Raw genomic sequence first — 12438 nt, forward strand, 5'->3', positions numbered from 1 at the left:
GGTCCCTCACAGACACCCTTGACAGCAGGTGTGCGTGCGTGTCCCCCTCCTTTCCCCAGACGGCAAAGCCTCCACTGCCCCCCTGCCCCAATCCCCATTTATCTAGAAAATAAGCGTAACAGTGATTTGTTTTAAAAAATATGTCTTTAATCGCTGTGCTGAGGAGAGCAAGGGAAGGAAGGGGCTGTCCGAGATCCAGCGGGGGGGTGGTGTGAGGAGGGGGGCAGCGGGGGCCCCGTCACCTCAGTCTGTGGACTCCAGCACGGACTCGCTGAGGGCCAGGTCCCAGTAGTGCTCCGCGCCGTGCTTCTTAAAGTGCTCCCGTGCCATGTTCTCCGTGGGGCACTGCTTAAATTTCATTTCACCGAAGCTGCGGTCCTTCGCCGTGCCCTGGGGAGGAGAAAAGGGGTGCCTTCCGACCCAGCTCCGGGGAAAAGTCACGGCAAACAGCTTCAAGTGACTCGGGGAACTCGGGAAGAAACATTTTTCCAGGCTGACGAGTGACTAAGGGAAGCGCTGCACGAGCGCTGTGCGGGGGAGACACTCCTAGTTCTGCAGCTCTACGCTACGGAAGGAGTCAGAGCAGCAGGTTTGCGTCTGATCCAAAGCCTCAGAACATCGTTTCTGCCTCAGCTGCTGTCAGACGGGGCTCGCTTCCCTCCAGCCTACACCCCCGTATTGAACTACGTCCATGACTCACCTCCCAAACCAGAGAGCATTTGTTTGTTTTCTTAACGGATTCCTCGTCGGACTCATCATCATCTGAGAAAAACAAAAAACAAAAGCAACCAATAAAGCTAATTTCAGTCCTGAAAGCAGAGGAAGAGCAGCTTCACCACCCCTCCACGCACAGTTTTACACTTACCCTCTCCCTTTGTGTTCGATGTTTGCTCGTCCCATTTTATTCGATGAAGCATAAGACGTTTGAATTTCTTCTGTGCTTTCGGGCCTGGGGAAGAATTGAGACTCAAATTCACAAAGAGTCCTTTAACTTTCAGTTTTTAGGAAGTTCTAAAAAGCAGCAGAAGCCAAACATCGCCCACTAACACTTCCCAGCGCACCCAGCCAACCAGGCACAGCAAGTAAAGTGCAGCCAGACTGGTCCAGCACTAACCCCCCCCGGGGTGGCCGAGCCTTTCCCGCCTTCCTTGGCACAGCACTCGGCTCTGGGCCACCTCGGGATTTCCTGCTGCCAAACAGGCTCAACACCTCGCAAAAATTATTTGGAGAGGCACAAACCGTGAGGAACCACGGCAGACTAAGAACTGAGGCTCTCCTCACTCCAAGTATCAGAGATTCAAATCAAGTGCTCTTCCCTTCAACTTCGAACGCGCTGGGTTTTCTAACTGGATTACAGTGCGCTCTGCAGTCAGCGCTAACCCCATTAGAGCCGTAATTAAGGGAGTTTCAAACGGCCTCCTTACTTCCTTGTCCTTCCGTAACCCTCAGTCAACAATTTTCATGCTAATTTTTGCTCGAGGCAGCTTTTGACCGTTATGCTGTGACCAAAAGCCTGCCTCCGAAGTCCTCACCTCCTTCTACCACGACCACGTTGACATCTTTGTGTAAAACCACCACGCCTGTCAAGTACAGCTGGCCAGCGTTTGCCTCGATTTTGAATTTTTTTGCTGGATTGCTCAAGTTTCTCACCCTAAGGATAGGATAAAAAAAAAAAAAAACAACAAAAAAACAACACACACCACTGGAAAAACAGAACTATTATCACCAGCCGTTAGAGCTCTCCCTACCCTGCCTCGACTGGGTCCAGCATTTCCTCCTCCAGCTCCTCAGGGGCGTTACCCACCCCTCAAAATGACGCGCGTTTATTATCGGACTGCTCAGAGTGGCTCTCATCTGTACCTTCCCATTCTCATTTCATTTAGATCTTGAAACTTTGCTGATTTCTGGACATCAATGTACCAGGTTAGCTCTGTCAGTCAGGAAATGGCTCTCCTCACCAGAAACCTCAATCCCAGCTGAAATGCTCCAACCCTGACACGTGGTTTTAGTGCTCAGCTATCACAGGATCAATTAAGGACAGAGTTAATGGACGTGTCTTTTGGGACAGTTTAATTACTACAGGCCGGGATTCTTTAATGCTTGATGGCAACCTGACGAGCGGATGCACAGCCCTGCTACCAAAGGCTGCTCCTCTCTATCAGCACGTTTCTATAGGGCATTTTTCAGGTTTATTTAGAAAGAGATGTCCGTTGAGCCACCGCCAAGGGCGCCCAGCCCAGCACTCACCTGTACACAGCTATGTGAACTCCCTGCGAAACGTCTTCTTTCAGCTTTTTAATCTTCTTTGCTTTTCGCTGTTCCGCTGTGAGCTTTCTCGCAGCATTTGCTTCTTCGTGAGCTCTGGGTGCAAAGACAGACGCAGCAATAAGCAAAATGCAGCCTACGGACTATCCGTTACAGCATCAAAACGGATCCTTCTCTTCGTAAGCACAGAGTATGTTCCACAGATCCCAAAGCAGCTGCAACTCCTGCCCAGATTTCTGCCTGCACCTGCCTGAATTAAAGGCTTGTGGGCTTTTTTTAATCCAGTCCAATTCATCCTCTATCTCTTTCTTGAAAACATTCATTAGTAACAACTGCAACAGCGATCATCATCACAGTAAGAAACTCATTTAATACAGGGCACAAGGCCACTCGCCAGTGGCAAGAGCTGGTCACCAAGACCCAGCTCCCCTCTGGGGGAGTCATTCGAGGCAGCTAAAATAGGCTACAAAAGCAATACGCAGAAAGTCACGCTGCTTCTGCTTTGCTGCATCAGTTCAGGGATTTCATTCTGTACAAACAAATGCAGCATCAGCACTAAATCCATCTAAAACTGACCCCCCAAAAAATACGGTACAATGTGCCACCTACTTCTGTCTCTTTGCCATCTGCGCTCTAACGTGAGCTTCGACTTTTGTTGGGTCCTGAACAGCTTCTGTCCCCAGTACTCGCATCAAGTTTGAAATTCTTACTGCAAGGGAAACAGGAGAGGAACTGTGAGAGGCTCCTGTCGGACGCCTGCTTACCATAACGGTAAAGTACAGAAACACCAGGCACACTTGCAGGCTCATAAACCGACTGTACGGGCAGATATCGGCTCACACCAAGGCGCACCGATACACCGATCTGTGCAATCCCATAGAGGCTCTGCTGCCTGCAGCATTCTTGACCGCGCTCAGGCTTGGCACGGGCCGCTGGTTTGACGGCTCCCGCGTTAGCCCAGAGCTCTGCTCGCAGCCTCCCCGCCATAGCCGTCATTTACCTTTGGGCTCTGGTGGTGGCATCAGGCCCAGCCTGACTTTCTCTTGCAGCTCCTTCTGGGCTTCTCTCCGAGTCTGTCGCCGCAATTTCTTTTGCTCTTTCTTAGTTAAATAAACACCCAGGGTCACTGGTGTGTCACTGTCCACTGGGAAGAGAAACGAGGCAAAATAAACATAAATCTGCTTTTGAAGATGCAAGAGAAAATACTGCCTGCAACCATTACACCCATACCACGCTCCGTCATATCCGCACTTTATCGGCAAACCTGACGCCTGCAGCGCTTGCAGGCTGTTTGCACCAAACACAGAACGAGGAAAACGGGTTTTGGCTATTTTTATTGATTTTACCGAAAAATAAAATGCTCTGTAGTTATTTTATGTCCCTTCCTCAGGGCAAGAAAGTCAAAACCAACCTGCCAGAGATGAGGAGCTCATGTCTGCACTGCTACCCCACCTACATCATCAATAGGCAAGCAAGCTACTGGTAACCACTACAGGTTTTATATCAAGTTTCCAAAACCAGGGCAGAGACTCTCCCTCCCAATTTCAGCTATCTTTGCAGAGCTTTCAGACTTATCTTTGCATGATTTCTTCTCCTCAGAGGGACAAGAGACCCTGGGTTGCAGTGCTACAAGTGGAGGTTTGCATGCTGGTTCACCCCAGCAGCCGTTCGGGGTATTTTGTGTCTAGTTTAACAGCAAAGTCGACCAAAACTGGGGCAGTACCTGGTGGGTTGAGCTGCGCTGGGTGCTCCACGAGGTTTGTGATCCCGAAGTACTCGTCTCTCTTTGAAGACGTTCCCCCTTTTCTAGAAAGGAGAGAGTCAGGCGTTATTGCAAACCTCCCAGCCTGAACTCCTGCATTCCCTTAAACACAAGCCACAAAAAACCCCAGGAACACCACTTCCTTTGGGCCAGCCGTGGCAGGTACGTGACACGCGCAAATCCCTACCCAAAGTATAGATCTGAGCTTGACGTGCTGAAGGAGACACGCAGTGATGTAGTATTAATGCGTAGGTGTCTCCCCCAGTGGAATATCCACCCACATTTCATGGTTAGGAAGCAGGCTTCCCACAAGTCTACCGTGAACAGGACTTGTACAGAACGCTCACACTTAAAAAAAAAAAAACAAAACAAAAAACACCACACACCACAACCCAAAACACACCACCAATTTTGGGCCAAAAAAAAAAAAAAATCCCTCTTATTCTCAGTCGCTGGAGGAATGCTGCCTTCAACAAGGGGGAAGGGCAGCTGCCTACCACCAGCCCCAAGAGACTTTGGGAGCAAACCTAGTGTCTGCCTGGAGCTCGGAGATCTGCAGGTGGAATTCAGTAGCTGAAGCAGATATATCTGGCCTGATTTACCCAAGTGCTCAACAGACCACCATGTTACTCCCAAGAAGTTCCTCGAGTTTCCTCCTGTGGCAGAAGGATCAAAACCTGGCAAGTAAACTACTTACAGGTCAAGGCCGTTAGGGATGATGTAGGAGTCCCACCACTCTATCTCTGGGATCTCCCCCTCTTTCAGCTCCTTCTTTGGGGTAATAAGAGCCAACTTGGTGGAAGTGTGTATCCCTGTCTTCCTGGCAGCCTGCGAGATCTCTGCCTGCAGTTTTTCTAGTTGAGCCTGAGAAGAAGGAGAGGAAAATGGCACATAAAGGTCATTCCAAAATAGCACAACCTTCAGGAAAAGCACAATATGTATGCACTTGATTTATTTTGATTTCTTTTTTTAAACAATCCAAAGCAGACCGCAGAAGAAACCACACTGCACATGACAGTGCTTTTGCAGAAGCTCACAAAACCTGCCAAAAACCTGGTCTTACTACTGAGCATTCTAGGAGCATGGAACAATCCCAAAGGAATATCTCCCTATAGGCACCACATCCTTGGACTTTTCTGTCTAATGAAGCGCTTCTCTCCCATTCTCCCCAAGAATTGGGGCATTTTACCAAGATTCCTTTAAATCTCCACCTCTAGGCTGATCAATCCTGCGGAAAGAACACTGGGCCAGGAGATGATCTATTCTCTTTGGAAATCTTCAGTCTTTTGTTAAAAAAAGAAAAACAAATAGATTTTTGCCTTTCATCAAGTGAAGCTAGCTGTAAGAAAACACTTTCCACACACACGTTCTAATTTGGATGCCTGCCTTTCCAACAAGAATGATGTCAACTGGAAAGTTTCAGGTGACTTCACTAAAAAGCTTCTTACTCAAAGGTACCACAGGTTCCTTTACATCCCAGGAGAGGAGAGTCAACTCCCCTCCCGAACCGAACCCTCACTTCCGTGCTGTCAGTTAGCATGGCAAGACCTCAAATACCTTCGTTCGCAACCTCTGGGCAATTTTCTCAAATTTGCCTTTTTCATGGAACTTAAAGGTGCGTTTCTGACGCTGGGCTGGGGTTATGGAGACTCGGGGGTCAAAGTAAGTGTTCGACTCCATATCTTCCGAGGGCTTTTCTTTAAGCTGTTGTTTGAACTGCTCTCTCTTCACAGCTCTGATGTTTGCTTTTAGGGTTGGCATGCGGTGAGTCAACTCAATCTCTTTACCAGTCGCATCAACAGTTCGGCCTTGCTCATCCAAGATCAGTGGCGTAGGCTTTGTCTGATCTTTCAGCTCCACTTTCCTGGTGGCAAGACAAGATACGTTGTGTTAAAATGCGAGTACAGCATTAATTCAAAGCAAACGGGAGCCTTGTTTCCACAGTAAGCACCAAACCGGCCCAAGACTTGTGAAAGGCCCCCTTGTAACACTAAATCTCATCTACGCCACCACAAAGGACTCAAATCTCACGTGCACAAGTTGGGAGTCTTACCCAAGGAAGGAGTAACGGCCATTTCACCTCTTTAATATAAAATTTGTCCCTTCAGCAGCCATTAAGGCCACTGCTAGGGAAACAACAGTGCTGGAGAAACCTTTGGTCAGACTCTCCATCGGCATGCTGGCCTTAACGCCCGTCAGGATTACACAGCAAACGGCAGGTACTCACGGCGGCGCGATCCCCATCGCGTGCAGGTTGGCCAGCCCCACCATGTTGGCGTTGCCAATGAGCCCTGGTTTCAAGGCCAGCTGAGCCTGGATTCGGGCCTGCAGCTCTGCAGCTTTCCTGGCCTTCTCAATGGCATCATTCATGAACGTCGCTGCCTGGGAGGGCTGGATCGTGTTGCCGATGGGGAGACGTTCCGATTGGGATGAAGAAGAAATTTTTGGCTGTTGACAGAGAAGGAAGGTTTGTTACATGCCTGTTCCAGCACACCTAAGTCAACACGTCATAGCTGAAACGGGGACCACGGGATTTGCCCGTCGCTTCCGGTAGGTACCTGTGGTGTTGGAGGACTGATAAAACTCAGCTGCTTTTTCCTCTCTTCAATCTGCCGGGTGGCTGCCTCCATCATCTGTTTGATCTGTGGCAAGAGAATTGGACAGTGAGTTTTTCTTCGCTCTAGCAGAAAGGGTCCTCAGCACCCTTTTACAGCTGCAAACACATGCAAGCCAGCTTAGTGAGAACAGAATTGTATCAAACTGCCCTAACCAACAAACTCCAGCTGCGGAGAAGGAATCTAACAGTGCAGGCACTCTCTGCCAAGACCATTTACTCCCGCTTATGTGAAAAGAACATCCCACCATTCCTTCACGTTATTGTTAGCCTAACGCACTAGCGGCAGTAAGCCTTATGAAGGGGACAAAGGCAACGATCTCAGCAAACAAAGGACAGGCAAAAGCAACTTGCCATTTTCTTGCTCAGCTTGTGAGATGAATTAAGATGAAGTAAACACTAAACCACATTGATATTCAAGATCCCAGACACTGGCACGCTCTCTTCTGGGGCAGAGCTCACGTAACACAGCCTAGTTAAGACCGACCTGTAGCTTGGTCAGCATCCCAGGGCTCTCTGACGGTGGGCCTGGAATGACCTCGGGCTCATCCTCAACCTCCTCAAATCGCGGTATGCGCCGCTTCTTGACACCGGAAGATTCCTTGGATACCTCAGAGTCATCACCAAACACATCCTAATGCAAAAGGAGAGGAGGAGAAAACTGTGGTTAAAAACAAAGAGTTCTCCTCACGGACATTGTTTTACGATGAGAAACCAGCACGCGGATCAGATCCAGCACTGTATGGTCAGCACTGCACTGTGGTTCAGAGTTTTCAGGGCGGCACTCGCAGCCTGGCCCACATGGCTAATCCCACATGAAGCCTGTGCCCTGGTCCCCCACCAAGAGAAGCATCAAGGATGATCCATGCAAGAGCTTGAAGAACAGGAGACATCACAGGGATGTGCCCGTGTAAAAGCCGCCATCGTTCTCTCGGGTGGTCAAAGGGGTTTTGGCACTGAGGAGATTTAAAGTCTTGCTCAGCTACCCAGAGAGATGGAAAAAGCCTGCCCACAAGCTGACCTGACTGGGCTAAAATGGTTTCCACATCTTCTGCCAACTTCAGAGGGTTTGGCGAAGGAAGCTGCGCTGTCCCACCACATCCTCCCCAAAAGGAGGACACAGCCCAGACCCGGGGCAGGTCGGGACACCTACAGCATTCCCTCACGCTCTGACCCAGCCAACTCCAGCTCAGATCCAAAGATGCTGCGCTCAAATTGAGCCGCTCCGGAGAAGCGCAGCTCGGAGAGCAGGCAGAGCAATGACCACGCTGATGGACTCGTATGCAGCGTGAGGGTCACAAAACAAAAGTCAAGGTGCGTTTTACACAGAGCTCTGTTCAAGCACGCCCCAGCTCACGAGACTGCGGCCATGGATTTCATCTAGTCAGTGCCTGTTTTGTGTACAGTAAACTGGATTTGTCCATGCGACTGTGTTACTGTAGTGTGTGTGTGTCAAGGTGTTATTTGAAAAGAAAATATACACACCGGTTGTAAGCGTTAGTTGCAATCCCTTCTTCACTATAACGGTTCATATTCTACAAGGACACTTCCTCATCCAGACACAGGTACTTCTTGGAAAACCTACAAGTTCAAGAGAAAGGACTTGCCCATAGTATAAAGTGTGTAAACCATTACGTTTTAGTTCCTGAAACTTCCCAAGCAACGACCTACCCCACAAGAGTTAATCAAGGAGAGAGAAGGCAGGCCAGGCAGTGTGCTGAAGACAGCTGACATGACCAGTACGTAGCATTCTGAATTAATCCACTGCTCGCTGCTGCAAGATCTATGTGTGCAAGTACAAATTCAACTCCAAAACCTGCACTGGGGTGGGGGGGAAGACAGTCTGTTAAGTATGACCGTGATCTGACAATCTCACTAGACCATCTCGTGTTACAGCAGGGTCAGGACAGATCTAGATCTTGACGGAGGACGTCCAAGAAAGGTAATTCCGGAGAGAGGCATCGATGACATGCGGGCGGGATGCCTGTCCCCGCGCCAGGAGCCAAGAGAAGAGGATAGGTCTGCTCTGCCTCTTCCCAGCCCTGCATTCGGGTTAGCCGGGAAGTCGCGACTACCGAGAAACACCAGCAGACGCTTCACCAGAGAAGAATTACCTACTCCACACCCAGACCCATCCCTGCTCTGCTCTGCCAGCATGAGATCCCCTCTGCAACACGCTGCTGCTCCCCGCCCTCCCCCTGTACTGGCCACGGCCACGAGGAAGATGAGAGGACAAGACAGCTTGAAGGTGGGGACAATCCGAATTCTACTTGTGAAGAAAGGCGGGATCCACAGGCGCTTGCTGTGCCACCGGGCTGCAAGAGTCACCCTGCCAGACTGCAGCCTGCAACCCTGCCACCATGAAGCACCAAGCAGCGATGGGGATTGAGGGCATCCGTATCCCTCCGCCATTTCCCCAAGAGGTCAAAAGCAAGTGGGTCGAGGGAAGCAGCTAGGATCCACCAGCCTAGCCGAAATCTTGCTTCCTAACAGCTCCATGGCAGCGCCGGCCCAATACCCAAATTAAAGTGGACCTGCAGCATGGAAATACTTGAAAGACGCTTAGTGGCACCTCTGTTGTGACCAAGAAAGCTGCAGAAGACCGAGGTCCTTTTAAACTACTGTCGCTCTCAGGAGGCTGGGACTTGTGAACCCAAACCTCTCCAGATCTTTAAGTTGGGTTGCACTGCTGCTCCTCAGGCTGTACCGAGGAGTACGGAAGCTGTTCTACCACACCATTCGTTAACCGGTGCACGTACCCGGACCTGGAGACCATTCTCTGGCACCAGTTAAGGTCTCAGCCAAAGGGTGGGAGAAGAACCAAGTTTCTACCAGAAAATAGGGAGTGGAGGCAGCTGTCTCCACACACCTGAAGAGATCCAAACCCCGAACAGGATAATTCTAGCTTATTGAGGTTAAGTGCTGACTAAAACTGTCACAGAGAAACACAGATTGCCATAAAATAGGAACCTCAGAAAAAGCAAAAGGGAACTTACTTTGTAAGCGGGGAGCAGCATGGAGAGTAGCCCCTTTTAAACTCGGTATGCGAGTGATGGAAAAAATGCAATCCCGGAAGATGGCGAGTGAAGTCTTCAAGAGAAGAAAGGAGGTGAAAACAGGTTTGGATGCATGAGACTTCTACCATCCCAAACAAGCGTTAGATGGGAGAAACACGAGAGAGCTATTAAATCCCTGCTGGAATTAACCTTGTGCTACAACAGGGCTTGTCAAAAACCACCTTCTGTTGATTCCGGATGGAAAAATAGAATGAAAACTCATCAGATCACCCACCATAGAGCCCCACTCACTCGCTGATGGAGAGAGCTGGCTGGCAGAGCGAAACACGGCACGTCTGGGCAAGGAAGAGCAACGGGAAGTTGCTGGGACCACCTATCCCAGGCTCCCAGCAAAAACACGGCACTGCCAATGCAACGGTAAAGAGTACGAACGAAAACAGAGAGATGGAGTCCTATGAAGTTATTCCACTGCACAAGCCTAGCAGAGATCGTTAACGAAATCAAAAGCTTCCGAGCTTCCACCTTGGCCGCCATCAAGGATAGCATGGCGCTACCTCGTAGAGAGAACCGAAAGGTAAAGGCTCACACACTTCATCATGGAGAAGAGTCTTTTCTCTTGAACTTTAAGCATTACAAGATGTACCTCTCTGGAAGAGGAAAGTGTGGCAGAGTACGAGTGCTGCCTTCACGGCCACCAAACCACAGAAAAAAAAACAACAATCAATAATCACCTTCAGCTCTCGCTTCCGGTTCCGGTCACTGTTGGATTTGGAGTGCCTGGAGCTTCGACCTTCCTCCACCGCTTCAAAGAGTTTGTCCACAAATCGCAGGGTGGAATCATCAAGAAAGGGTTTCAGGTGGTCTGGAAAAGAAGAGGAGTTGTGTAAATTCAGAACTGACTGCCTGGGATGAGCGGAAGAACGGAGAATTCGCAGAGACTTCTGCAAAGCTGCAAAACATGTATTTAAAGGTGGATTCAACCCCACTAACGCAGTGGGGCCTGCGACTTGGGCTCCGGAGGCCTCTGGGATCTGAAGATCCTGTTGTCAGGAATTTTAAACTCTTAAGGATTAGGGAGTCCAGGTTTCAACTAGAAAAAAAATTAGGGTTCTAATGGTCAAAACCCCCCCCACAGGTTAAATTATCATTTTCAATTTCTTTAGAAACAGAGGCCTGAAATTAATTTTTACTTCCTTAATATTTTGTAACATATTCCAAGGCTTCTGATCATGTCTCACCTGCCTGCGTGGATTTGCATGTACTCACCTCTGCCTCATCAAGGCGGAGTCAGAACCACCCCTGTCCGTACCCCTGCACGTACCTCAAGAGCTTCCAGGTTTTTGGGGGGCGGTTTGTTTGTTTTAGAAAACTAGCTCAACGCAAACCAGATTTCACACCTGTAAGGACAGCATTCACCCCCCAGACACTGCCAGCCACCGCCAGCCACCACCGGCAACGAAACCACGACCTGCCATGCCGCCCGGCACCACCAGCAGTAGGTTGGTCTGCCAGGAATAGAGGGAGCGAGTTTAAATCTGAATTGAGGCTATTTCATCGAGGCTGTTTGCGAATTTGTGTGCACCTATTTTCTCCGTCAAGTGGTCTGACCACCTCTACAAACAGCTGCAGGGTCAGGGTTGGAGCCCACGGGACGTACCAGCTGCTTTCTTTTTATCCATGCCCTTCCCAACGCAGTTCAGTGCTGCAGTGACCACAGTGGGCTCTGAGAACCCCAGGACTCGCTTCACTGTCTTCTCGATCCATGGTTTCAGCTCATCCAATTCCCTTTTGGAGAGCGACATCTTTGCCAGGAGGTGAATTGAATTATCTTGTTTGTACCTGTAAAGAAGATAGATGAAAGAAAAACAGATTAGTAAAAGAAAGTATCAGATTATCATTGCTTGGGTGCCGTACTTTTCTCCTTCATCGCGGTGAAAGCTCTTGGAGATGACTTTTGCTCCCTTATTTTTAAAACACAAGCTAAAATTAGATGAGTCACACGGGGAGGAAGGGCCTCACAAGTGAGAAACCCACAACCTGAGCAGACAAGATGCAGCATCAGGTCCCGCAAAGGGAAATCGTGCTTGCAGATTACTCTGCAGGGAAAGCCCTGAACCTCCTACGTCCCACCAGTTTTCCCTCATGGATGACAGAAGGACACACGGCGAACACCATACCGGTCCTTCCGGATCAGCCTCCACTTTCACACACCACAAACAGGACAAAAACGTTTGGTCTTGGGGTGTTCCTTCACGTCTCGGCTTCTCTCTGAACTTCTCTCAGTTCTTTTCGTGGCTGCTAGGCCAGTCACTCACGTGCCTCAAGACCCACAAGTTTGCGCTCGATAGTTTCAGAAGAGCAACTGCAAGCCCCCTTGCACAACACGAGCTCAGTAACGCTTCAAGGAGATCTAGAAAAACCTCACAGGCACCTGCTCGCCCTTATTTAGTCCCTATCCTGCGAGGTTCACAAACTACTTTGAACATGCTCTGCTTCACCCATATTTAAAAGTTCAGCACATGCCTGGCTGCCTCTGTGTTCACTGCTTAAACCAGCAGCTGCCGTTGGCAAAGCCAAAATTACCTATTTTTCAGGGTAAAAATTTCTCACTGTTAATAGTTAGCGGTTCTCACGCTACCGGTCCCAGTCCGCAGATGCAGTAACTTTTAATTACACGCCCAGGCTCTAATCTGATTTGGAAACCAAGTCTCCTCTATCTGGAAACCGGAGAAAATCTTCTTAAGAAAATATGTTTGACCTCGGCATTTCTTCCCCACACG

General features: G+C 49.4%; 1 protein-coding gene across 1 annotated transcript; it reads right to left on the bottom strand.

Moving 5' to 3' along the window:
* Positions 1-125: 125 nt before the first annotated feature.
* On the bottom strand, positions 126-11492 carry PRPF3 (pre-mRNA processing factor 3). Its single transcript, XM_010287556.1, has 15 exons — positions 11316-11492; positions 10390-10520; positions 7129-7275; positions 6586-6669; positions 6255-6475; positions 5585-5891; positions 4725-4891; positions 3989-4071; positions 3266-3409; positions 2875-2974; positions 2248-2361; positions 1533-1651; positions 866-949; positions 701-762; positions 126-390 (listed from the first exon to the last, which is right to left on the bottom strand). Exons 1-15 carry the CDS (start codon positions 11458-11460, stop codon positions 244-246), a joined length of 2055 nt encoding a protein of 684 aa, XP_010285858.1. The 5' UTR covers positions 11461-11492; the 3' UTR covers positions 126-243.
* Between the last annotated feature and the right edge of the window lie 946 nt (positions 11493-12438).

This window comes from Phaethon lepturus, unplaced genomic scaffold (genome assembly GCF_000687285.1).
Source record: "Phaethon lepturus isolate BGI_N335 unplaced genomic scaffold, ASM68728v1 Scaffold57155, whole genome shotgun sequence".
NCBI lineage: Eukaryota > Metazoa > Chordata > Aves > Phaethontiformes > Phaethontidae > Phaethon > Phaethon lepturus.

What these genes read in the sequence shown, in the direction of transcription:
- PRPF3 (XM_010287556.1), bottom strand. Translation starts at nt 11,460, where the DNA reads ATGTCGCTCTCCAAAAGGGAATTGGATGAGCTGAAACCATGGATCGAG. An exon ending in CAGATGGCAAAGAGACAGAA is followed by an intron (nt 2,362 to 2,874) that starts GTAGGTGGCACA and finishes CTTTGCACCCAG; the next exon opens with AGCTCACGAAGAAGCAAATG. An exon ending in AATGCTCTCTGGTTTGGGAG is followed by an intron (nt 391 to 700) that starts GTGAGTCATGGA and finishes TCTCCTCCCCAG; the next exon opens with GGCACGGCGAAGGACCGCAG.